The 27,818-nt window shown below is 38.2% G+C and overlaps 1 protein-coding gene across 3 annotated transcripts in view; it reads right to left on the minus strand.

Annotated features, from left to right (window-relative positions):
- Nucleotides 1-10,122: 10,122 nt before the first annotated feature.
- SIM1 (SIM bHLH transcription factor 1) overlaps nucleotides 10,123-27,818 on the minus strand; it is a 75,819-nt gene continuing 58,123 nt past the window's right edge. For all 3 annotated transcript variants that reach the window (XM_042985327.1, XM_042985326.1, XM_007097370.3), the window contains 2 exons: nucleotides 13,588-13,990; nucleotides 10,123-11,114 (listed from right to left, as the gene is read on the minus strand). In XM_042985327.1, the coding sequence (XP_042841261.1) occupies nucleotides 10,384-11,114; nucleotides 13,588-13,990 (1,134 nt within the window). In that variant the 3' untranslated portion in view covers nucleotides 10,123-10,383. The remainder of the gene's footprint in view (nucleotides 11,115-13,587; nucleotides 13,991-27,818) is intronic.

Here is a 27,818-nt window from a genome sequence, read left to right on the forward strand (position 1 = left end):
ACGTATATCATCTCCTTTAGTATAGGAGTCCTAGGAAAAAATCATTACGTGGATGAGGCTGTTCAAGTCTCAAAAGCAGAAGGTTGAAAGAAGTTGCAAACCCCCTCGCCCCAAGAAAAGAGAGAAAACATGAAGCAACTCTAACGATGTTTAAAGGATCCAGAGTCTTAACGTTGGGTAGCACCAGTCACAGGAAGTTTAATAATAACTGTGTCATTACAGTATTACAGAGGCGCCTGGATGACTCAGTAGGTTAAGTCTCTGAGTCTTGCGTTCCGCTCAGGTCATGGTCTCACGGTTCCTGCCTTCTGCGCCAACAGCTCCACTGGGACCCTGCTTGGGATCCTCTCCCTCCTTCTCTCTCTCTGCCCCTCCCCCACTAGCGTGCACGCGTGCGCACATGCGCTGTCTAAATAAATAAAATGATAATAATACTGTGGAATAAAATGAAATAACCTGAGATACATCATCGTCATCTCCAAAGGAGCATTTATTCACTCTTCTGACACATATTTACCATGTTTCTATGATTCATGGGACACAGTTCTGGGGCCTGGGGCTGCAGGTAAGTAACACAAGGACAGGGTACAGTCCTTGTTTTGAGGGTCTTTGCTGCTAATGAAAGGGCCCAGACAAGCACACCAGAGAATGTGAGGGGGTAACTGCCAAGGTGGCTAAGAACATCAACATGGGAGTTGGGGATAAAGAGTCCTGAGGTGGGAGGGGATTGTGCTGGGGGTCAGGCAAGGGAGGTCACGGGAGGCAGGCTTCAGTGGAGGGGGAGCACTGGAGGAAGTGGAGGAGTGCAAGGGCTCTGGGATTCTCCCTCACCACCACCCCAACCGTGAACCTCTACATGTGCTGTTTGTATTGGCAGTGGCTAGCTGAATGTCATACACGGAGGCACATGCTAAGTGTTAATTGGACGCTGACTGGATGATGAATGAGAGGAAGTGGAAAATGGCACAAGCATATTCTCAGAGCCAACATCTACTGAGCAGTTGCTCTGCGCCGCGGGCTCCACAGGCATGGCTTCTTCCAATGCTCAACAACAGCTTGTGGGGAATCCAAAGCCTTAATGTAATCTCCTCATTTGACAGAGCAACGTCACCTGGTTCATGGATAAGCAGGCAGAGAAATGCAAAGATACAGATATATTTTGAGATGTGGGGATAAGAAATTGAGATATTTCAGGAAAGCAAGGACCCCAGAGCCCTGGGTCTTCAACTCAGGGTAGGATTCAGATTGCTCTCCGGATTTAAAACAGCAGCTGTGAGAGGTGAGCCAAGAGTAGCTGAGCAGGAATGGGCTGATCTGGGTGTGTGTGTGTGTGTGTGTGTGTGTGCGCGCGCGCGCACGTGCACGCACATGTGTGTGCACGTGTGTGTTTATATACCTAAGTACGTGTCAAAAGAATAATAGTATATGTAAAAATCCAGGGGAGGAGCTGGGAGAAACCAAAAAGGAAAAGAAGGAGAGGAGGGTAAGTAGATAAAGAGACCTGTGGATGGGTTGAAAGAAGGGTCCAAAGAGGCATCAAGACCGTAAGACATAAGGGCAAAACTTCATGCCTGATCTCCATCTCTTCCTTTTAAAAAGTGTCACCTAAGAAATTATTGTTAATTTTTGTAGGTGTGCCAGTGGCATGACTATACATATATTTATAAATATAAAGATAGTATTTATATAAACATATTATATATATATATATATATATACATTTATATATTTATATATATATATATATATATATATTTAAAGTCCTTATTCAGAGAGGAACCTGCATGGCTCAGTTGGTTAAGCATCTAGCTCTTGATTTCAGCTCTGGTCATGATCTCACAGTTTGTATGTTCAAGCCCCGCATGGGGCACTGTGCTGACAGTGTGGAGACTGCTTGGGATTCTCTCTCTCTCTCTCTCTCTCTCTCTCTCTCTCTCTCTCTCTCTGCCCCTACCCTACTTGCTCTCTCTCTCTCTCTCAAAATAAATAAATACACTTAAAAAAAATTAAGTGCTCATTCAGAGATGGTCACTGAAGCAAAATAACATGTCTGTGAGATGAGGGAAGCTGGAGACAAAAGTAAAAATTCAGAGCAATGCAATATGCCATAAAGTCTCAAAAGAAGGAGACCTGGCCATAAACCAACCAAAGGGAATGTGAAAGGGTGCTAGAATTTTTCAGGCATCTTATTTCCTTTTGCGAACATTAAATGGAACAGCATCAGTGTCCGTGGAAGAAAAATAAATTTCAAGAATAAAACATTCTATGTCTTACATTAAAAGCCACCTTCTACATATTTTAATTTTATGCAGGAAAAAAATATCAGGGTTAATTATATAGCAGATGTAGGTATTTAAACAAGGTATACAGGTGACTGAAAGAGGTTTTTAAATGACGTAAAAACTTGCTAGTGTCTCCACTTGTTCTCTTCGCCGCCCTGAAAAAAAATTTCTTAGCTATTGATAAACTTTAATTATATAACAGAATTGCAAATGTTTATTAAAAATGTGTCTCTGACCTTTTAAACTAAAAGGTTTAGCATGACGCCATAGATAAACCTGTCTAGCCTAACTAATGGGGCATGCGACTAACACAAGGGCTGAAATTAGAAATGCAGAAACGCACTGAATAACGAGCCTCAATTACTGTCTGAATGATTCTTCTCACATTAGATCCCAATTATATGTTCCCATGTGAACTCTGAAGACTTTATCCATAAAAAGACTCTTTTGGTTCAGCTTTAAAATATATATATATATATCACACAAAGCTATCAGAAAATCCTCACCAGAAACTGAGAATGATTTCCTTATGGCTCAGGAGATACTGCCAAGATTTCCTTTCAGGTTGACTTAGATGGCACTCAAGTAAGATTCCCATATGGAATTACTCCCCACACAGGAGCCTGACCTGGGGGAAGCTGAACAAAGCAAAGATTATTTACAAACTCCCAAAGCAGGGGCTGTTTTACATTTCTCCCACCCTGGATCTAATTCCATAAGTAAATACAGCACATGTTAAGTTATAAAGCATAATTATGAAAAGGCAAAGAAGGGCTACAAAGGATCGACTCTCAGGACACTGTGAAGCAGAAGCCAAGGGCCAGGGATGGCCATACAGGCTGCGTGGGTTGCTGGCACCCGGGAGTTACTACCATCATCATCAGAGACAGACTGATCCCAGCAGGCTCATGCTGGTGCTTAAAGACTTCTTATAGGAATCATCTGTGTTCTGAGAGGGCGGCCTTCCTGTCAGATCACTTTTGAGCAGTTTCCTTCAAATGAGGAAAACACATAATGCGGTAGTTGAAGCAGCCCAGTAAGCAGTAAGCTCTACCCGCAAAGTACCCTCGAAACCAGGCCCTTAAATAATACAGGCAATACTGATGCATCTGTTCTTGATGGTGTGGGTCTTTATGCAAAGAGGAAGGAAAATTTTTCATGAAACAAGACAGAGTATTTAATGACAATTATGAGTAATACTTTTATTTTGGTGCATATCCTGAAAACATTGGGTAAAAAATGTATAGTTTTTTTAATGTATAGTTTTTAATTACTATTTAAGCCACTTGTATTTTATTGAAAAAGCCTCAAAACATTCTCAAATAATAGGAAATCTGTTAAAATACTTTACCTGTAACTAATTGTGCTCTAGACTTTTCTTGGTATCACGTTCATGTAAAAGAAACATCAGAACGTTCATATGGCAGGAAGCAAAGTATCACATAAGGGGGTAGCGGACTTGGCCTCTGTCTCCTTCGGGCTGGTTATCATGTGTCAGTGGAATGATGGAGAAATAGCATCCCCAGCCCTAAGACCATACATGGGCTACTGGAGCCACCCTTGACTGAAATGAGTGGTCTGTTTTATGCAACCACCATTTAGACAATGTTTTCTTTCACTTATGTTTTAATTACATAAGGAAAGCAGAATGAAGTAAGGTAAAGTTCTGGAGTAAACCTTCCTGGGTTCAATTTTCATCTCCATCACTTATTGCTTGTGCCACTGAGTTACTTAACCTCTCTGAGTCTCACTCTCCTCATTAATGAAGTGAAGCATATTGATATTTCCTTCAGTGATGGTCTCTCTTCAGACTTCAGTGATAATCTGAGCTTGGTTCAGTGTCTGTTACATGGTGATTCAATAAATGCTTGTCATTTTTATGATTATGTAAAGAATTTACAGTTTCAAAGCACAAAAGGAAAATCAAGAAGCCTCTATATGTGCTTTGCTATAATGCTGTACAATGAGGAAGATTCTTGGTGTCTATCCCATTTGAGGCATATACTAGTATCCCATAAATGTAGATTAAATTCAAATAAAGTAGGTAAAAACAATTTTACTTTTAGAAAAAAAAAACGTAAAAACAATTATTTACAAAATCATGTTGGAAAATATCTGATAAATGCTATAATATTAATGGTGATAATACTTGGGACAACTTTGTCAAAAAAAGTTTTTTGAAATACAAACATTTCTATTGAATTAATAATATATTGTGCAAGTTTGTCAAATTGGCTAAGGTTGACAATTTCTAGAATACACCAAAGTATATCAAAAATCCCTGAAAGAAAAAAAAAACATGTCAGGTGCTGTGAACTACCTGGAAATTTATTTCTGTTTGACCTAAATTACTAATTATAGATTTAAAAAGTACTTTGGATTCCAAAATCAAATTATTCAAGATATGTTTTTTATATGTTTTTAAGTGACAGAAAACTAAAAAATCTATTTGGGTTTTCTTTTCCCTTGAACATTAAAAATGTAATCTGTACTTTTTGGGATGCCTGGGTGGCTCAGTAGGTTAAGCTCAGGTCATGATCTCTCGGTCCATGGGTTCAAGCCCCACATCAGGCTCTGTGCCTGTCCAGCTCAGAACCTGGAACCTGCTTCAGATTCTGTCTCTCCCTCACTCTCTCTGCCCCTCCCCTGCTCACACTCTGTCTCCTCTCTCAAAAATAGACATTAAAAAAATGTAATCTGTACTTTTAAATTTCTTGCTTTATTTTAACAAAGTGGAGACCAAAGAAGTCCTTCTTAAGATGTTCTAAATTGAGAAATCATTTTCTAGTATCTAGTGAAAATCAGACCCATTACTTGTTAGTGTGTATATATGTAAGCTTCTATTGCTAGGGTCCTAAAGTGTGTGTATGTGTGTGTTATCTGTTCCAACAGAATCTAGAGCTCAAATGGTTCTTATTTCTTTACAGTTCCATCTTCTAGTTGACAGTCTGTTTTATCCTATGGACTTATCATGCAATGAATAATCCAGACTCAAACTGCATATTGGTAACTATATTTTAAACCAAAAAAATTCCTCACATAATAAATACATTTTATGCACATTAACTTCGAATTTACTTCAGAAAGCTATTTACAATATAAATAATTATAAATGGGAACACTTTGCAAGATATCATTAACATAGCTAATATTTTCTACTTTACATTCCAAAGCAAAAGTTCAAATTACAGATTTATACTACGATGTCACTAAAAACTATACATTGCAAGATGGTACTTGAAATATCGGCAATCAGTATCTTCTTTCACAAATATAAGCCTTTTTATAGCATGTCAGTCAAAAAACAAACATAAAATATTTTATCTTTTTTTGAAGTGCCTACTCGTACATTTCATTTTTCTTTTTGAAATAATTCCCTTTGGAAAAAAACGGAAAAAAGTTACAGTACTTCTAAAACTTTTTCCACGCCAATTTCATTTCTTTTGAAATGTAAACACATCAGGGTTGTTGGGTGTAAATTCAACTGTGATTAAATGTGTTCCAGATCAGCAAACTAGGACAAACTCTCCACTATGTAGGTGTATGAAAGCAAAGTCCCATGCAGCAAAATTGCAATAAATAAAATTATAAGTGTTTGGTTTGAAATTATTAGGATTTCTCATGTGAACCATCAGTTTTTAAGGAGCACAGTAGAACAGAATCTTGTTACTTGCTTTACAATTGTGTGTGTATGTATGTGCGTGTGTACACACACATACATACACACATACATACTCACACGTATGGCCTTTCTGCATACAGTGCTAGAGAAGGAACTCTGAACAAATCCCCATTTGAATATGAGCACAGTATCACGTTTTAAGTTGAGCGCTACCCGTACAACTTTTATGCACAAGAAATGAGCACCACATGGAAATTTCCCCCAAGAGTATTTTCTATGTAACATACCCTTTACATGTGTCCATAGTTGTTCTGTTGTTCATTTAAAGTTTAGAACGATAATTTATCTGCAATGCATGTCCCAATGAGAACAAACCAATAGATTTGCTGTCTTAGAGTCAAATTCCTACTCACAAAAACACATTTACATTAAAATTGAATCACTTATTTGGAGAGCCATAGGATTCACATTCTTTGTTAAATCATTCAGAAAATAGAATGTATATCTATGTTCTATGCTTTGAGTTGAACTGGGGAACCAAATCTGGACATTCAAACTTTTTAAATCAAAGAAAGTATATTAAAGTGTAGCTATTCCACTGGGAAAACTAAGTGACCCCCCCAAATAGCCAAATCCTCAATTTTCCAAATATCAGCATTCACTCTGTCACATCCAAATACTACTAGTACTAATAGAATTGCACTGACTATCTTAGTAATGTCCTACTCTTGAAAGAGAGAGAGCTATAAAATAACATATCTGTATTCAGAATGTCTCTTCAGCTGTAGTGTCTTCTATCAAACTTATTTGGTCTAGGTCTTGGGGGGTAAAAAGCCTTTCATTTTATTTTAAAATAGCTATGCATATTTTCCAAATGACCTTTTATTGAATAGATCCTTATCCCTCATTTAAAAAAGAAAAGAAAATGGAGCATATTATCCTTTTCTGGACGATCCCATTAAAGCTCATTTTAAGTGGGATTCTCTGCCCAAAGGCAGCATGTGGCAGCAGGGTGTAGAGAGAATTAAGAATAGTACCCGATGGAAGTATTCTAGCCCTATAAAATATAATCAAGAGAGAATAAGTGGGTTTTCTGTATAAACACTGAAGGCAAGCAAATCATTTATTGCATCCTGTCTCATTTTGAATGTCACATCAGCACTGTGTCATATTATCCTGGATCAGACAATTACAGCTTAGAAAAGCTAGCCCATTATATTCAGCACAGTATGTCACAAGACTTGTGAAACTGAAGTATGCTGAATTGTCCGAACTGTAGTGATTATAACATTAATATCATGCATCTAAAAATAACACATCACATCTGTATATTCTCAAAGGTTTTAATGGAATTTTCTCAAGAAACATTGGGAAAATATTTATTTATTTCTTTGGTCATCCAAATTTTCAAATTGGGTATGACAGGTACGTAAAATGGGCAATAAAGATATTCTTACTACTCCTAGAAAGCAAGAACTTTGTATCCTCTAATGGAATTGCTACATATGATACTAATAATTGGATATAGCACATTTTTATGAATCCCAAAGGTGGTATAAAAATCAGACTTCTCTGTTTCAATCTAGTATCATGATTCTCAACATTTAGCAAAGTTATGGAAATCAAGGATTGAAACTAAAGCCAATTTAACTTTAAGTTATTGGGAACATATGCATTTTACATCCCATATCTTAAGAAGACACAGATGCCATCTTCATTATGAGGAAATATGTTATTGGACAGAACAAGATAATGTAGATTATAAATAAATTTTAACACATTTTTGTGTATATTAAAAAGGTACTTTGTCATAAACTGTCTCATCTTATTTTGAGGTCATTTTGTAATAATTATGCCACATTGCAAAAAAGGTAAGCTATATAATATTATGGGCCTATAAGGCATTATATGTAATGTAATAAATCTGCTACTATAAAGTTATTGACCTGTAAACTAAATAAATGCTTTGTATTTAAAACTGGGCCAAATTTTTTAATTAAGATCTAATGTAGTTAATTTTGTCTTCACTTAAAAATATGGGTCATATCATTTTAAAGAGCGTTATTCCTTCTGATTACCCCCATTTGTAAAGTTCATAATTTATTTTTCATCACTTAACTATATCATTTTAAAATTTAAGTGAAATCTCTTTAATGACATTCTTTCACATCAGTTCATTTCCCTTGATTCTTAAGGTTCTATTTATTTTATAGCATCTGTCTCTGACATTTTTGGTAGAATGTATATCCATCAATAAAACCCATGTGTATAGATTTCCTTTCCAAAATACACCATATTCTTCAGATACCTGTGTCTTTGAACCATTTACCCATCTACAGAATTCTCCAAACACGTTAGCATTCCTACTTCATGCTTCAAATTGAACAAAAATGTATTTTATGTAATCCAGGGTTTTTTCATAAATATTTGTCTCAAAATCACTGAACACTTTTGCTTCTATGGCCCAAAATGTCATTTTTATTGTTCTTTGAAGTTTTTTTTTTTTGACAGTATATATGATAACCACTAACTTTCTCACTTGTGAGAAACTTTTTCCATTTAGAAGACAAATGTTGCTATGTCATACCCAAGAAATACTTACTCAATTTCATGTAGACTCTTTTCTTCTATACAAACATCCCGGTCTTCTTCTCTCCAATTATCATCATTCAGATTGTCACCTACCCATAAACTGTCAAATAACTGTATTAAATGATGAACATAGAGTACTAATCCCTGAGTGGTCAATGTCATGTTCTGCCTTCAAAATTATAAGTCAGTTTCTTCCAATACATTCCCCTCCTTGCATATGGCAAGAGTTTGAGACATGGGACGCCCAGGAAATACTACCTATGAAATTTCTCTAATCACTTGTGTCACTTTGCTTTGATTCCTAGAGAACAGCGCATTAAATAAATCTTACTTTTTTTCTGCTCCCTCATCAGTTTCTACCGTCTACATTTTGGCTGAACCAGAAAGTTGATCACAGCTATACATGCTTAAAAGAGCCCCTGTACCTGCTGAAGTTACAAAGCACCTAGACCTCTGTACGAGGGCAGAAAAGCCAGAGTGATCAGTCTTGACAACTGACAGCACAGAGTTAACTGGTTAACAAGTATACTTCTGCTGCACCAACGATCCACAAAACCATGAAACATCAGAATAGCCATACAGACAAAGAAAGTAGGGCCCAGGCATCAATATTCCCCAAATGGGTTACAGGCAGTGTCAGAACTGGAACCCAGAGATCTTGCATTCCAGTCTGCTGGTCTTTCTACCGTATCACACGAACTTAACACCAAGCTTGTTGTTTTTGCCATTTACAAACAATAAGGAAAATGAGCGCTTTGCATGTTCTTTCAATCGAAGTATACTCGTGCACTTTTAACCACTTGTCTATCAGCCCATGCTTTTATCTGAGGCTCTTTCCTGAGGCTCTCCACATGTTGTCACATTTGCACATCTGTGCTTTGAAATGTTTTTCAAACACTTACACCGCTGCTATGTAGCACTTCACTGGCTTCCCTTACTTATTTTCTGTAGTGATCAACCTTTTTTTTCTTGGTGAATTGGTTTGAGGATTTTATTCGGTTGGTTTCATAAGCCTCAAATATGTTGATTACATATTCTGAGCCTTAAATTGTTGTGTTGAGATATCATTTCATTTCTTATGCCTCTGGCCTTTCCATCTTTAGTAAACTATTTCCAGTTAGGCACACTAGGTTTTTGAAGTGTGTCCCAACATCTCGGTGCTTTTACTTAGAAAACCCTCACTGCTATGTCAGTGTGATCCTGTTCCTTGTCTAACTCAAAAGTAAGGTGAAAAATCACCACTTCCTGATTGCTTATAATGGATACCAGGTGGAAACTCATTCTTGTACCATATCCAGAACCATTTCCCTAATTTATGCCTGAACCAAATGAGCTGGCTGGTCAAAACCACAATTAAGAAACCGGTTTACAAGATGTATCTCTCTCTTTCTCAGTTATTTTAGGAAGGAAAATTTCTTGAATACACTTAATGTGCTAAGGTTAAGAAAACTTACCCGTTTGGGTTGTATTTAAGGTGTATAGTCTATATTTCTGCATGCAAAGTGTGCACAGCAGTCTGTGGATCGTGGTTGGTCTGTGTGTATGAGGTTTACTGGATCCTCACTATGCCATGCTGTCCTCCACCAGTCTTTCATGTGGTGTATATGCTCACTTAATCTACAAGAGTACTTTTCAATTCAAAATTTATGTATTCTGGCTCCCATATAATTAGAGGGGCAATTTATGTATTCACTTTAGCTCCATTATCTGTGTGTAACCCTGAACGCAAGTGCTCTTTTCTTTGATTTCACAGGAACACATGTCAAATACCCAGTAACTTAAATTATCCTCTCTAACCATCTGTGGCATAGTAAATGCTAGTAATGGGGTATTAAACTATAAATATGTTTCAGAGATCCTTAAAGAACAAAATATTTTAGAAAAACATCAGCTTCCATTGGTTATTATAACAGATGTTCCCTTGTGTCCTTGTGCTGGGTCTGGCTGCATCCTTAGATGGGAAGTTACATCAAAGTGTGAGCCATTACAGCCCAAGGAATAGTTTCTAATGGTTTCAGTGTCATATAAGTGCTCCAGGGCATATCCAGTTAATGTGTAAGCATGCTTATCGAAATACTGCCGGTGAGAACCAAAGCAGTTTGGAGAGACGGCGGGATGGTCTCCCGCGGTCTGATGTGGAGACATTTCCGAATGTAGATAGTCTTTAGCTAGGATCAAACTGGATTTTGAAATGCGATCCGAATTGGGACTACTTATTCGAGACAGTGCAGTGGGACTGTTGTCATAGTCATTTTCGTGGGGGCTCAGCATCTTTCCCTCTCTCTGCTGGACGTGGTCACATGGTGAAGTGTTGGCAAGAGCAGAGCCGTGGCAGACTTCCCCTGTTGGTGGGGGCTGTTGATAGTTTGCAAAACAGAGGGAGTGTTTTTTCCCAGCTCCATTAATGGAGGCCAGTTGGTCTGGGGGGGCTTTCCTTAGCTGCAATCTGTTCTCTTCTTCTTTAATCATTTGCTGGGTGGCTCTTATCAGAGTTTCAATTTTGCTAGGTTCATGTGGGCTACTTTGATACTGCTCAGTGCGGTATCGGTCACCTGATTCGCTGGCAGATCCAGGGTCTGGAGAACTCACCACACTATCTTCATCCCAGTGACCTCGCCCTAGAAATTAGAAAAAGTAAAAAGTGGTCTCAAAATTCACCCCCCAAAATGCAAGGGCATTTTCTTTTTCCTATTAAAAGAATCCTTCATCTTTCATTTTAACTATATGCACCAATATTTGAAACAGACACAGGCTTTCATGACAAACAAAGCGTCAATCAATCGTCCTGGCATTCATAGTTTTCAGCGGCTTTTAAGTGGAGAGGAAGTTTATCACAAGTTTTTTTAGAAGGTGAACCTTGTTCATGGGTTGTGGATGTCAATAAGCAAAATGGTAGCGTGTTTATACTTCTCCATGTATGCATATCATTGGACCTGCCTGACTGTAAAAAATAAAATTAAAACGCATAGCATTTGGTTTATGTTATTTTCTAAAGAGATGTTATGTTAAACTGATACTTAGAAAATGCTTTCCATTGGATTTGAGGAAGACAATGATATAGACTGGACTACTTTCTCAATTCTAAATAAATCATCTAAAATGTTAAAATTATTAAGTGTATCATAAGTAGAGTTACAATAAAGCTCTAATGCTAGTTTTATAACTATCTGAGGGTTAAATACATATATTCATATGTGTATGTATGGAGATATATGTGTGTGTGTGTGTATATATATATATATATATATATATACACACAAATATATCTTGTCCCAATCAAAAACATAAATATTTTTTTTCTCAAATCTAGAGGTATATATCTTAGCTTCACATATACTCATACAGTAACTCTGGTATCTTAGATTGTTTCTGAAATAAGGTGAAGAATAAATGCTAAGCAAAATAAGTCAGTCAGAGAAAGACAAGTATCATACGATTTCACTCATATGTGGAATTTAAGAAACAAAACAAAACAGAGGAACATAGGGAAAGAGAAGAAAAAAAAGATAAAAACAGAGAGGGAGACAAACCATAAGGGACTCTTAATACAGAGAACAAACCGAGTGTTGCTGGCAGGGTGTTGGGTGGGGACATGGGCTAAATGGGTGACGGGCAACAAGAAGGGCACTTGTTGGGATGAGCACTGGGTGTTAGATGGAAGTGATGAATCACTGGGTTCTACTCCTGAAACTAATACTACACTGTCTGTTAACTAACTTGAATTTAAATAAATAAATCTTTTTTAAAAAATAAACAAACAAATAAATGTTTTAAATGTTAATAACAATCTGTTCTGAACCAAGGAGAGAGATCTAATATAGAGAAATAATGCATCCAAAATATATTCCATAAATTCCACTAGTCTCAAAGCATTCTGAAGTCAATATAAAAAGAGAGAAGAAAATCAGGAAGGGGCATACGAAAGCTGTAAACTGCTTAATGCAGCAGAGAAGCCCTGGATCACACTATTCATTGCTTTCCTTTTCCTTTTTCTTCTTATTTTATTTCTAATATTTTCTTCCAGACCATGTAGGTTAAGCCAGGATTTTCACTTCACTCCATTCTTTGGCAAGCAATTGCCCTTTGCCCTGGGTTTCCATTACCGGTCTACCATACTAGAGATACTCAAAGCAAGAGCAGAAAAATAAAAAAGCAAAAACGGAAACAAATTAAGATCCTTCACAGAAGACAGTCAGTGCCTGGGTGGTATCTGACAGGAGACTATAGGTGAGTACAACATTGTCTAACACATTTCTCATCCTAAAGACCCAGCAAGAAGAGTAACATCATCGTGTCAGGTCAGTCTAAAGGACACTGACTTGTAATGAAATAGGGAGGGTGTAAGAGACCTGCTTGGACCCACACTTGGAATGGACAGAAAGGGCTTTTCTTCACCAGTGAACTTTGAAATGAACAAAGAAGAGCATTACTGCCACTGAAGACTTCAACCATAGTGCCCATTTCTGTGTGCTCGTAAAACTGTGTCATAATCCCAAGGGGAAATTTTCCATGGGTTCTCTCTATCACTTCATCCTCTACTCATAGGGACCAATGGGTTGTCCTAATAATGGGGGAAAGGGGTGGTTATCAGTATTTAATGCCCAGAGGGCCAGGAAGGGTAAATCACCTGTGAAGTGAGTGACAGGCCATGAAGCAAAGCCTGGCCTCCCCAACAGTGGTGTCCTTATTGAGAAGCACTACTACACAAGCCCCAAAACTACCGAGGTCCACATCTGAAGCATCAGAGTACAGAAGAAACTAACATGCAAGAAATTTAAGTGCATACCAATTTCAAGTTCAACAGACTTCCTTAAAAATTGGCCTTAATTTCTACACTTTCTATGATACTTAAAATGGGAATCATTTTTACTCACCTGTCAAAAATAAATGCATTTGGCAAACATTACCAAAAATTAATACACTTCAAATGAGTGGCTCTGGTTTGTAAAACCCCCCTAGTGTGAGTTGCTGGTGTGTAATTTCAAAGGAGAAGACCACTGGGTGAGTCACTCCAGTGTCAAACCTAGAATATTAGAAACCTGCCCAGGGGCTCAAAGCTGCCGGCTCAGGAGTCACTTCAACTACCCTTACCGTGGATCCTGTGCACTGAAGCGATGTGAGGCATGCTGTTTTCATAGGCTTCTCTGCTTTCTGGGGAGGACTTGGTCAGGGGCAAGGCTGCACGAGAGCCCCACCAGGGCTCCCTCCCGGCCTGCGGCGTTCCCAGGAAGTACCTGCCTGCCTCACACCGGCCTCCCTCGCAGGCTTGGGTGTGGAAATGCCTCTCCTCCACCAGCCTGGAATGGTCCAGCGCAAAGCCATAGCAGAGAGAGCTGCGGTCAGAGAATTGTCTGTAGGCGCACGACGCGTCATGCTGAGATCCTGGCCTCTCCCCGGGGTCCAGGAGCTGCGGAGAGGCTGTGTCTGTCAGGGGACTTCCACCCCACTGGCTGTCGTGATCAGATTCAGATCTTTCCGTGTGAAATCCCGAATACTGAAACAAAAAGAGTGAGGAAAGTACATTTCAAAAAAAAAAAAAAATAGCCTTTTTACTCTGCAAGCACCACTAAGGTCACATTGGGCTTAAGGCACCAGGTTAAGCTCTATAAACTCTAGCACCACACTGGGCACCTCTGACTTGGAATCAGTTAAAGAGCCATAGTGCCTCAAAAGAAAATCCTTTTGGCTGCTGAAAGGAGGAGATGAAAATAATAATAACAAACAGGGGGGAACTAAATACCACCCACTGCTGGAAGTACTTCCTGTGAGTGACTTCACCTCGTTTTTTTAATATTAACCCTTTCATGAAGATATTGGTAACCCATTGCATGAATAGAGAAACTAAGGCCCAAAGAGAAAATGATTTGTTCAGGCCCAGGTTAGTGGGTGGCAGTCAAGATTGAAACCCAAGCTCTTCATCACTACTCAAATAGGAGTGCCAAAGGGAGAGTCCAAGAAAGCTCTATATTCTATTTCAATTTACTGTTCAGAATTTTTTTCTTAATTAAAAGACAAAATGAAAATAAGGTTTAAGTTCCAAAGTGCTGCACCCTCTTCACTCTTCATGCCAGACTTAGTGCTCTGAGGGCCATGCTTGATACACAATAGGATAGTTAATAAAGGCCTAACTAATTCAATGGCAAACATACTTTTAAAAAGCCTTGCCCATACAGACTGAGTCTATTCACTAGGATGTGTTTCTTGCTTCCTAAAGTAAACTTTCAAATATGCATAGGATCGTCAGGGCAAAACAGCCGCAGGCAATACTGTGCTGGGATCACACTGCTCACCTGTTGCCAGAGTGTGTGATCTGGTGTTGAAAGAAAACGTAAATGGTGTGACAGACCTCCCTGGGAGGTATGCTCAATTTGAAGTTCCTCATGAGCCACTAAAGAGTAATACGATTTCTACCAGTTTTTGCTTACTTATGCCAAACACAAATCTAGGTGCCGTGTAGAGATTACCTGCCAAGATCATAATAGATGCCATTTATTGAGAACTTACAGTGTGCCTGGCAATTGCTAACCATAGTACATACATTATATCATTGAATCCTCACAGCCTCCTGGACAGTAACATATCTCCATTTCCTCGATGGGGAAACTGCGTCACTGGGGAGTTTTAATAAGATGGTATGGCCACCCCACAGTCTATCTGGTCTCAAAGCCTGCACTCCAAACTACGATTTTACCCTTGAGAGAGGACACTGTCAAGGAGAGAAAAAAGGATCCAATGTTAGATTTCCAGAAAAGTGGCAGGAACCAAAATACAGTCTCAGGAACTAAAATATGAGTCCACTTACATGTTATTTCTTACCCCAGAAGAAAGAGGGATGGATGTGTGGTGCTGTGGGGGAGCCTAGGAGAAATTCAGGTAGCTCTGCTTGGGGCTCTTAGAGCCAGGGAGATGAGGTACAGAGGTTCCCCTGGGGGAAATCCAAAGTATGCTAATAACATAGCAAGTTCAGGAAAGAGTGCTACACAAATTCTAAGCTCAAAATTTTTCTATTACCATATCTAATTATTATTTTAATTATTTTCCAAAGGTACACGTGGACTATCAGCATATTCCACCAAGAAAAAAAAACGTAAATGCAACTTCTCTCCCTGTAGAACCATAAGATGAGCACAACAAGGGATCCTGAGCGCCATTTCCCTACATCACACCTCCACCTGCCATCAGTCTTTTCTCCCCATGAATGCCAGCCTCTCTTTTTCTAAGACACCACATTCACTTTCAGCAAGTGAGGGTTGGCACACATCTCCTTACCGAGGGGGGATGAGAGTGCTCGACATTTGCCCTTTGGTAACACCATTTGTGCACTTACCTAGGAAAATTTCAGATCATCAGTGCTCTTCCAAGCCAGGAATTGCCCAGACTCTGCTTGTTTTGATAAAAGTATAAACCAGGTCTATTTCTGAAGTACTCCAGTCAAGACTTTTGAGCCTTGTTGAGAGGGGAAAAAGCTTTCCCTGAGTGTATATGGGGAAGTGCTATTGGCGCAGCAGAGAAGAACATTCTGTCCTTCTCTCACAAAGAAAATTCAACACAAGGCAACCCCGGCATACATGAGGTATACATTTCACGAGCACCCAAAGACGAATGTGATGGATAAGCCTCTTGTCAACAGTGAGGAAACCATGACAGCAGGCGCACTGCCCTTGAAGCAGGCAAAAGTTGGGTGGTTGAGTTAGACCAAGATCTCACACTGCTTTAGAGGCACAGAGGAAAAGCCTAACTGCAAACCTTTGTTTCTCAAGACCTGTATACTTGCACCTGTGTGCACCATCAAATCTCTGAGCCACATTCATCCCATTAAAATGAACTGCAGTAGGTGTCAACTCTGTGGAGAACACTACAGACCCATAAATTGATCCGAAAAATTTCAGGTGTTCATCAAGTCTTAGGGGAAAGAGAGAGAGCAGAAAGGAAGGAAGGCAGCCAATACGTGCGGAGCATGCTGTACAATCAGTGAACGCTGCATAAGAAGGCGAGAAGCCTCTGGGTCTATCCTCACACCTACTTCTGCTGCTTACTACATGTACAATCTCAGGCAAGTGATTTAATTTCTTCTGTTGCAACAGGAAAAGGGTCATGGTGATACTTAACCTACCAAAGACCAAACCAGAATAGAGGCCATTTAATGGAAGAGGAAATAGGGACAGGGAGCCAAGAGAACCTGGTTCCGGGTCCACCCTGCTAGTAACTCTCAGAGTAACCTTAGGCAAATTGTCTTTCTTAACCTCACCTGAAGAATGATACATTGGATTAGATTAGATGCTAATTTTTCTTTCAGCTTTAAAATTCTATATGATATAATCATCATTTGGTATCCTTTCTAGTGTTAAAATGTAGGATTCCTATGCCCGTCCATATATTTCACTTATTTAAAGAATATAAATTATTTAGAACTATAATCCAAGTCCAAGAATTTTTATTGTCATGGTTATAAAAAGAAAGTTGTTATGTAAGTTTTATTTTACTATTATGTCAATTTTCCCCCAAGTATCCCCTTGTGGCACAAGTTTTATAGGGACCACATGATGCCTTTTGGTCAATAAATTATTATATTCTAGAGTCTTCTGAGTATGAATGAGCATATGTCAGCCATCTGAATATGTACCTCTTTGCCCATTCTACCCCCATACTTATATGGTCAACAAAGAGCACAAACTGAATCACCCACGACCCATCCTATTGGCATTACAAGGAGGCAGAGAATATGCTAAATGTCAAATTATTTATTAAAAAATAAGAATAAAAAGTCAAACAGCAGCTGCTATGAACCTGCAGGTGCAGAGAGTATGGTAAGGGCAGGTGTAAGAGACTCCAAGAAACACAGAGAAAGAGAGAGAGAAAGAGAAGGTTAGGACATTGGGAAAACAGACAAAAATCATCTGCAGAAAGAGAACAGTTACCACAAGTAAGTGCCAAAATAAGAACAGAAGTCAGTAGCTGGTAGTTCACAGCACTGGCCACAGGAAAGGGGCTCAAAATCAAGCAAAATCTAAGGTAGCAGCTCGAGACAAGTGTCGTTTTCATAGGAGAAGAGTATAAATTGAGAATGGGTCATGTCCATAAAACAGATAGCAGTGAAAGGAAAGGAGGACACGGAGGAAATCATGGATCCAGAAGACAGGAAAGAAGAACAGTAACAGGTGAATCCCATCTTCCTCTGTACCCTCTCTACCAGCATCATCATCCATTTACACAATTGTATTTGACAAAACTGACAAGACAGAGTGCTTTTTAATTAGTAACCCAACTCATGAAATGCTAAGGAGTAGGGGGAAAAAATTAAACTCCCTATAAAACTCCTGTAGGAAAAAAACATGAAATGGAAATAACCATCTCATCTGATAAAAATTCTCATCAAATAACCAACTATGCCATAAGGGAAAGTTGTAAGACAACACACCAAACTGAAATAAGTACATCCAAAAGACACACGGATGTGCACACACCCAGAATCAGAAATTCTGAAACTAAGAAATGGGCCCCAAACTCCACCCAACAACAACAACATCAAAACGGGAAAAAAATGCAATGAAAACTGACCAAATTCAAATAAATCGAATAAGTGAAGAATAAGTTACAAGCTATGAAAAGGAGAATAGATTTGAATAAAAATTTAATGAGGGAGATTGAAGAAAAGCTGGAAAACATGCAAGGAAACAAAATTGGAAAGAGCAAATTAAAAGGTCAGAGAAAGTGACTAAAAGAAGACAGAACAGTTTCAATAAATGCATAGTGTTTATGTAAAAGGCAAAGGAACTAGAATTGTTAGAACAATTTGAAAAAGAAGAGTAAAGTGTGAGAGAGAATCTGTCTACCCAACTTTGAGACTCACCACATAGCTATAGTTATCATAATTGTGTGCTATTGTTGGAAAAATACATGCACGGATCAATAAAACAGAATCCAGAATCCAGAAAGGAACCCCATACAAATATGCCCAACTGCGTTTTTATGAATATGCAAAAACAATACAACAAAGCAAAGACAGATTTCTCAACAAACAGCACTGAAGTACTTGGACATCTACAGGCAAAAATAAAATGAACCTCAACCTAAGTCCCATACCTTATATAAAAATTAACTCAGATGAATCATAGACTTAAATATAAAAGGTAAAATTGTAAAACTATTAGAAAATGACAACAAAAAAAGAAAATCTTTAAGATCTGGGGCTAGGTAAAGATTTCTTAGACTTGATACCAAAAACACAAAGCATAGAAGAAAAAATTGACAAATTGGACTTGATCAAAATTAAAAACTTTCACTCTACAAAAGACTCTGTTAAGAGGATGAAATGACAAGCTGTAAACTGGGTGAAAATATTTCAAAGCCACATATCCAACAAAGGACTAGAATACAGAATCTATAAAGAACTTCCAAAACTCAATAATAAAAAAACACATGGGCAGAGGACATGAAGAGACATTTCACCAAATAGATATGCAGGTGATAAATAATCACATGAAAAGATTTTCAATATCATTAGCTATTAGGGAGATACAAATTAAAACCACAATGAAATATCACCACATACCTATTAGACTGGCTAAAATTAAAAATAGTGACAACAGCAAATGCTGACAGGAAAACTGGGTCACCTATATATTGCCGGTGGGAAAACGGTACAGCTACTCTGGGAAACAGTCTGGCAGTTTCTAAAAAAAAAAAATACTGAACATACAACTACCATATGTAATCCTGCGCATTTTTCCAGATAAATGAAAATTATATTCATACAAAAACCTATATACAAATGTCTAGAGCAGTATTTTTTTCCACTTTCTGGTCCTTTTTAATTGTTATTGTGCTCTTCCTTTTTTAAAATTATTTTTAACTGTGGTAAAATGCACATAAAATTTCCGATCTTACCAATTTTAAGTGTACATTTCAGTGTCACTGAGAACATTCACATTCCTGCGCAACCATTAACACCATCCGTCTCCAGAACTCTTTATTCTGCAAAACTGAAACTCTATGCCCATTAAACAATAACTCCCTATTCTCCCCTCCCTGGAGCCCCTGGACACAACCACTCTCACTTTCTTTCTGACACAGGAAAAACAAATGAACCCCAGGAGCCCCCAACATCGGCTAGCATTGGGTATTCCCAGAACCCAGCTATCTCAGAGACCTTTCTGAAACACTTATCTAATCACACCACTGTCTTGTTTAAAACCATTTTTATGTCTTTCTGTCTACGCATCAATTAACACAGCAATACCACCTATATAAAGAAAAAACTATAGAAGATACAAGGAGAAATAGGAGACTAAGAAACCACTCTCAGTATAGGACAAGTAGATTTATAAAAAAAAATTTTTTAATGTTTATTTATTTTTGAGACAGAGACAGATGGAGCGCAAGCAGGGGAGGGAGAGAGAGAGAGAGTGACACAGAATCTGAAACAGGCTCCAGGCTCTGAGCTGTCAGCACAGAGCCTGACGCGGGGCTCAAACTCACGAACTATGAGATCGTGACCTGAGCCAAAGTCGGACGCTCAACCGACTGAGCCACCCAGGCGTCCCTAGATTTTTTCTTAAAGACCACAGAAGACTTAAAAAGAATAATTAGTTAACTTTTAGGGCTATCTATTGAAACTTACACACTGATAATAAAGAATAAACCTTGGTGTACATGACTAATCATCAAAATTGATCAAATAGTAGTTCACAAAGAGTCTTGGTTAATTTCACAGAGTATAAATATTACAGATAACACTGAAAACGATGAATAAAAAATAAATTTTTTATAAAGCTCTTTCACCTAAAAAAATTATTCAGTAACTCTTGGGGGAAGTAGGCAAATACAAAAATAAATTACAGAATTTCTGGGAAAAAAATAATGAAGATATTATATATCATATATATTTATATATATGATATATATCATATATATTATGTATAATAATATATATGATGTATTTATATATATTATATATCATTATATATATTATTATATATCACATATTCATATATATTATATATCTTCATTTATGGGATACACAACTTTAGACACCTAAATTCATAAAAATGAGAGAATCAAAACAAATTCAATTTCTCAATTCAAAAGCTAGAAAGAGAAAAAAAAGCACAATGAAAAATGATCAAAAGCTATGAATGGACTACTCATGAAAAATATAAAAATAACTCTTAGACATATGAAAAGATAGTTAACTTCTTAATAAAATAAATGCAAATTAAAACAGCACTGAAGGGGCACCTGGGTGGCTCAGTGAAACTCTTGGTTTCACCTCAGGTTGTGATCTCATGGTTTGTGGGACTGAGCCTGAGGTGAGGGTCACTGCTGTCAGTGCAGAACCTGCTTGGGACTTTCTCTTTCCCTCTCTCTCTGCCCATCTCTCTCTCTCTCTCTCTCTCATAAACAAACAAACAAACATTTAAAAAAACAGCACTGAAATACCACTTCTCAGCCATCAGATTAGCAAAACTTCAGAAGCTTGACCATACGTTGCCTGGCAGAGTGCGGGGATGCAGGCATTCCACATATTGCTGGTAAGAATGGTAACTGATACAACCTCTAAGGAGGGGAATTTGGCAATTCTAACAAAAACTGCAATTTCCTACTTCTAAAGAATCACTATACCAAGTAATACACATTGAAGTGTTAAGGTTTAAGTAAACAGGCATCATATATGGAACGTACTATGAAAGGATTCAGAGAAAACAAATGAGGGAAGATAGAGAAGAAAAGAGAGAATGAAAATAATAAAGCAAAAAAGCAAAATGTTAAGTACTGGTGAGCCTAGGTTTAGCACACAGAAATAATTCCTAGTCTTGCAACTTTTCCTTATGTATGAAATAATTTCAAAATAAATATTTCAAAATAAAAAAGCCCTATATAGCACATTGATGCCTCATTATAAAATAGACACAAAACCATTAAATGAAATTTTTTTCTGAAGAAAAGGAAACTTGACCCACAAAGCTGTAACTTAATTTTATAAACATCTTTGTTGTTATTGCTATTAATATTTTATGCATTAAAATGTAATTTAAAATTATCAACTATGGAGTGCAGTAGAAACAACATTGGACTCAGATATGGAAGGACCCTGATCTACTATCATGTGACTATGTAGCAGTATACCTATGCACTACTGTGTGGCTTGTAGAAAAGATCACTTTCCTTGGGTCTTGATTGTCCCATCTGCAGAATAGCACAGACTATCTACATTATGGGATTGCAACAAGGATCAAATAATATATATCAAAGCACTCTTAAAATGCAAACATGTTATATATGTATCATGTAAATGTCTTTAATTAATAACTTTCATTTGGGTAAACAAGAATGTTTATCACATCACCATCTTATAAAAACGATTTTTCCCCCGAGACTGCATTATCTACAGGTCATATCTTTCAGTACCACCCTACAGTTATGTAAGAGATAAAATATATATGTTAAAGGATAAAGAAATCAACCTCCCAAATGCAAAAAGAAATCAGGCCACTGGCCAATCACCGAAACACTAGAGCCTTTTCTTCCAAATACTCTGATTTTCAAAGCTGAAGTACATTTTGGTACCACTGGTTTGTTTGTTTGTTTAAGTTTATTTATTTATGAGAGAGAGAGAGTACAAGTGGGGGCAGGGAGGGGCAATGAGAGGGAAGGAGAGAGAATCTCAAGCAGGCTCCATGCTGTCAGCGCAGAGTTCAATGCAGGGCTCGATCCCACGAAGTGTGAGATCATGACCTGAGCTGAAAGCAAGAGTCAGACATTTAACCAATTGAGCCACCCACCTGCCCCACAACTGGTTATTTTTTTTCTTTTCAGTTTACTTATTTGAGAGGGACAGAGCACAAGTGGGGGCGGGGCAGAGAGGGAGGGAGAGAGAGAATCCTAGCAGTCTCTGCACTGTCAGCACAGAGCCCAGTGTGGGGCTGGATCTCACAAAGATCGTGACCTCAGCCAAAACCAACAGTCGGAGGCTCAACCGCTCAACCGACTGGCCCACCCAGGCACCCCAGTACCACTGGTTCTTATTGCTCAAGCTTTGATTAAAAGCCCAAAGTTGTGCTTTAAGGGTGGAGAGATAATGGGATCATGATGGATGGGAATACACGCAAATCCTGTAGATGATTCTTCCAGCGATTGTTGGTACCTACAGTATCTTCAAGTAAAACAAAATAATGTTTTAGGAGCTACAGAATATCTGCTATTCTTCCTTTGAAAAAGTAACGGCACTTTTTCCTATATTTAATGCTAAGAAGGTGACTGATTTAATTCCCTATTAAATCAGTCAAATGAAGAAAGTTTACTGAAAGTTAATTTTTGGTTAATTTTACTGAAATCTCTGTTTCTCTTTTTTAAGAAAATCTGTCATCATTCTGAATACTCTGCACCTTAATTTATCCCTATTTCTTATTTAAAATTTAATTTTCAAAACAGGCATTGATGTTGGCAAACTTAAAAATGAGTCAAATGAAAGATGCCCTTGTTCTCATGAAACATGAAGCCAAATGCCACCCACCAAAGGTGGGCTAAAGCTGGCAGGCAAAGAGCTTGGACGACTGCCAGAAATGGATGTCAAAGGACAGCCGTATCCCCCAGCTCCCCTTTGGGATTCAGCTCATGAAAGAATCATCCCTTCCAAAAGAGACTGATACCTCATCTGGTTAAAGGTCTAAGCCATCAGCTGGGACTTAATGTGCATCCAATGGGAACTTCTTGCAATAATTCATCCTGTGATCCATTCTATATTTATTGAGTGCCTACTATTCGCAAAGCAGTATGCATGATGATATGAGAAATACAGCCCCACCCTTATACTAGTGAATAGAACATACATAGTGCACAGAACACAACTTTAATGCAAGTTAGATAATGACCCAGGCCTGAATGGAAAGAAAAATGATATAGCTTAAGAGTTCAGAGAGCCATTATGCTCTCTCTATTAATACTGTAATTGCTTAGGAAGGGGAAATGAACTGTGACTGATTAAGAGGCAATTGACTATGTGATTGGCATTTGCTAACTAATACCCATAACAATGATAGCTACTATTACTAAATACTTGCTATGTGCCAGTCACTATGCTGAGATCCCACAGACACTATCTTATTAAATGTTAACATCTTAAAAGTAGTATTAATCCAGGGGCGCCTGGGTGGTTCAGTCAGTTAAGCACCCAACTCTTGATTTCAGCTCAGGTCATGATCTCACGGTTCATGAATTTGCGTCCTGAATTGGCTTCTGTCAATGCAGAGCCTGCTTGGGTTTCTCGCTCTCCTTCTCTCTCTGCACCTACCTCATTCCCTCTCTCTGTCTCTTCTCTCTCTTCTCTCTCAAAATAAATAAATAAATAAACTTTAAAAAAGTAGTATTAATCCATTTACAGATGCAGCAAATGAAGCTAAAAAAAAAATTTGCCCAAGGTCACATGACTATGAAGTTTAAGAGGAGAGATGCAATTCCAGAGCCCTTGCTCCTTCCAGTTCCCCAGACTCATCTAGACGTGTGTATTTAGCTACCAAGACAACAGTGTCCTACCCTCTAAGCAGTAATGGATGCCCAGGTCCCCAAGCATGTTTTCACAAAGGAGGCTGTCTTCAAACTCTACAGTAAACTATCTCCACACACCCTTGGGTGATGTCTTCTGATCACAGAGACATTCTTCCACCACAATCACACCAACAGATAGTCTCCCTTTAATGTCATGAGATTCATTCCTGCCTCAACAGGATGTTCCAGACAGGTGCTCTGCATTCATCTGGATGTGGCAGCGATGACCCAACTCAGGAAAGATACCAGATGTTCCAATAATAGATGTTACAGTTATCTATTTTTATTCTGGCAGGTCATTGAGGTTTTTATCATTTTTAGCTGTAAAATATAGAGAGAGACCCTCTTATGGTAAAGTCCTGTTTTCTATGAAAAACTTTCACTCTATCAGGCATGAGCAGCTTTCCTCTTGATTTGTGTCCGAACCAGGACAAAAAACATCACAGATGCAGACTGCATTGTACTAAGAACATATGCATGCTTTTAAATCACTTTTATCTTACTTTTTACTAATGTAACCCTGAAACATAAAATATGTTCTTTTTTTCATTCACTGTTATGGGAAGAACAGATGGTAAAAGGGTTAGATTAAAGTAATACAGCATGTCCATTAAAAGAACCCCCACTGCTGGGGATGCTTCCCTCAAACAGGAGTTGTGTTTACTATAAAGAATGACTTTGGCTTACACAAATTGGAGATTGTCAGGGGTTTTCTCAAAGATAAACATAAGGGTAAGAGAAAAACTAACATCAAAATCGAATGCATTTTAAAACTACAATTATGCAGGTTATTTTGCTAATCTGAGAAGCTGACTGAAAACACGTGCCTGTAATAATGTAACAGAACAGCAGGGAAATAATAGAATCCGTTTTTAACTTGCAAAATTTTACCACCCAGAAGTCATAACTAACTGCAAACAGGATGTCAAGTAGGCATTACTTTCTACATTCCTGCATTCCTACAAGTGGTAGGTAGAAATTTCTTGTTCCACCTTTTCTAATCGATTGTCATATTAATCAACAGTAAGAATAATTTCTGTATTGACTACATATCAAGAAAGGCTAAGTATAACATAATTTGTACACAAGTAGCAAAATATTTAGCATTGGAAAAGAATCTTCATGATTTTTTCTTATGATATCCAGCTTAACTGCATATAGCTCTTAAAGAGTTAAGCTTTAAAAAACTTCCTTGAGAAAAATTAGAGAATGCATTAAAAAAATATATATCAATGGAGTCACATCCCAGAGTCAAGAATGGTCTTACTAGAAGAACTGAGCAATAAATATTTCTATTCATACCATAAACAATTAGAAAGCAAGCACTGACTCAAAATGCAATTTTAGCAATTTTAAATATTTTGGCCATTTCTTCCTTCATTTAGAAAATAATATAAATTGTCAGCTTCTCAAAATCAATGTTTTAAAAATGTGTTCACAAGATTTTCTCTCATTATTTTTATGATTTGTTCCACTTATAACTATTACTTATTGTGATATTGCTTTTAACTTCAATCCACATTTTAGTTGTTTTTAGCTCAAAGAATATTCTGGTGAGAAATATTTCGTACCTGTAAATTCCCTTATATATTTCATTAAGTAGAAACATGGGAAGTTTTTAAATGTGTCTCAAGTATGGTTTGAAACGTCATAGGCCTTCTCTTAATCCACCTCCCACAGTTATAAAAATGTTTCTGGGATCTGGCTCACTCGTTTTTCTCACAGAAAAGTAACCATAGTTGACATCTCATTAGCTGTCAGGCTGATGTGCAGCTGGAAAGGAATCAGCACCCTGGACCGGAGGCCAGGTTTCCTCCAGTGTAATTCTATAAGGAATCTCCTATAGGGTTCCATATGGAGAGAGCTGTTCCCAGACCATCAAATCCACAATCCACATCCTTTTGGAAATCCAAAGGTAAAGTCCTAAAATTTTGCAGGCATTTTCATTGCACTGAAGTTTTTTTTTAATGTTTATTTATTTTTGAGAGAGACAGAGACAGAGACAGAGAGCAGGGGAGGGGCAGAGTGAGGAAACACAGAATGTGAAGCCGACTCCAGGCTCCAAGCTGTCAAGCACAGAGACTGATGCAGGGCTCGAACTCATAAACCCCGAGATCATGACCTGAGCTGAATTCAGACGCTCAACCAACAGAGCCACCCAGGCACTCCTGCACTGAAGATTTTCAAGAGGTAATAAACATAGAAGAAACATTTGATTAAGCCCTTTATGTCATGGCATATGTAGCTGTAAATGATCAAGAATATCCCAATTTGCAGGGGCACCTGGGTGGCTCAGTTGGTTAAGTCTCCGACTTCAACTCAGGTCATGATTTCACGGTTCGTGGGTTTGAGCCCCGCATTGGGCTCTGTGCTGACAGCTCAGAGCCCGGAGCCTGTTTCAGATTCTGTGTCTCCCTCTTTCTCTGACCGCCCCCCCCCACTCGCGCTCTGTCTCCCTCTGTCTCAAAAATAAATAAACATTATAAAAATTAAAAAAAAAGAATATCCCAACTTGCACAGACAATACAGAAATAGTTCTAGCCCACTGGGTAAATTCTGGGTTTCCAGGGCCAGTAACATTAGTTTTAATGGTGATATTCCTCCATGGTGGACTTCGGACATGAGCCAGAATGACTTCCATCCCCATGCTCTCCCTCACCCTCTGATTTTTCACCTAGAGCTGGCAGATTAGATGGGCATGAATTAGATGGGTCCAGGTGGTGCCACCTGCTCCAATCCCTTACTGCAGCACTGTTGGGTCTTCTGTGGGTTTGCTCTGGGTCTGGACAAAGGACTGGCTGCCCAAGCTATTCTTGGCAGTGTCACAGAACTGAGCCAACAGATTGGCAGCCATATTACCTACTTTCTGCTCCCTATAATAAAAAAATGCAAATTGATTATTAAATGAAGAATGAGAGTGATGTAGGAAGTATCCACTGATCGTGGGGACTGAGCCCTAGAACTAGGGCTGACTCTGTAAAGAAAGGTCTCTGAGATGAGAGACATCCCAAAGGCATTCTATGTGCAGACACAATGTCAATGAAATTATTTTGTAAAACACACACACACACACACAAGCAAATATCAGCTGTCACATATCTTCATTGTTGCATTGAAGATGACAGTGGGGACATGGAGACTAGAAAGTCTGTTTGAAATGTGGATGGTTCTCTGCTCCTGGAGTGAGAGCCAGAAAATGCTTATTCAAAGTGTTAGTCTTGCAACGCATCTAATTTACTCTCCTACATCTAATTCTTCCTCAGCACCTAAGTGTCTGATTTGTGCTGCAGGATTTTGCATCTGTGAAACTATACTTAGGCTGTTTTCATGTGTATCTTTTTTCTCTTTACGTAGGTTATAAATTCCTTAGTAGCAGAATGTTTTCCCTCCTTGGAGTTTTTATACCTCTACAGGCAACCAACAAGGTAGCCCCACACTTTTTAATGTAATCATTCATTCATTCATTCATTCCATTAACATTTAGTGAGTAAATATGTGGAAGACACATACTAGAAGCTGGGGTGGGGGTGGAGTAGACATGAGAAGATACAATATATCTAGAAAGGCAGTAAAAGATAAATTATTCTAAAAAGAGATCCAGAGGAGAAATATAATCCAGTTAAATTTCATGAAAGAGGTAGCATTCAACCTAGGCCTTGGAAGATAGGAAGAATTTTGAAAAACAGAGGCAATGCAGGCAGAAATAAATACACAAGCACAAGCATGGAGGCAGGAAAGGACAAGGGGTCCAGCAAATAGTGAGCAGACTGATCTGGCTG

Source organism: Panthera tigris, chromosome B2, assembly GCF_018350195.1.
Source record: "Panthera tigris isolate Pti1 chromosome B2, P.tigris_Pti1_mat1.1, whole genome shotgun sequence".
Lineage (NCBI taxonomy): Eukaryota > Metazoa > Chordata > Mammalia > Carnivora > Felidae > Panthera > Panthera tigris.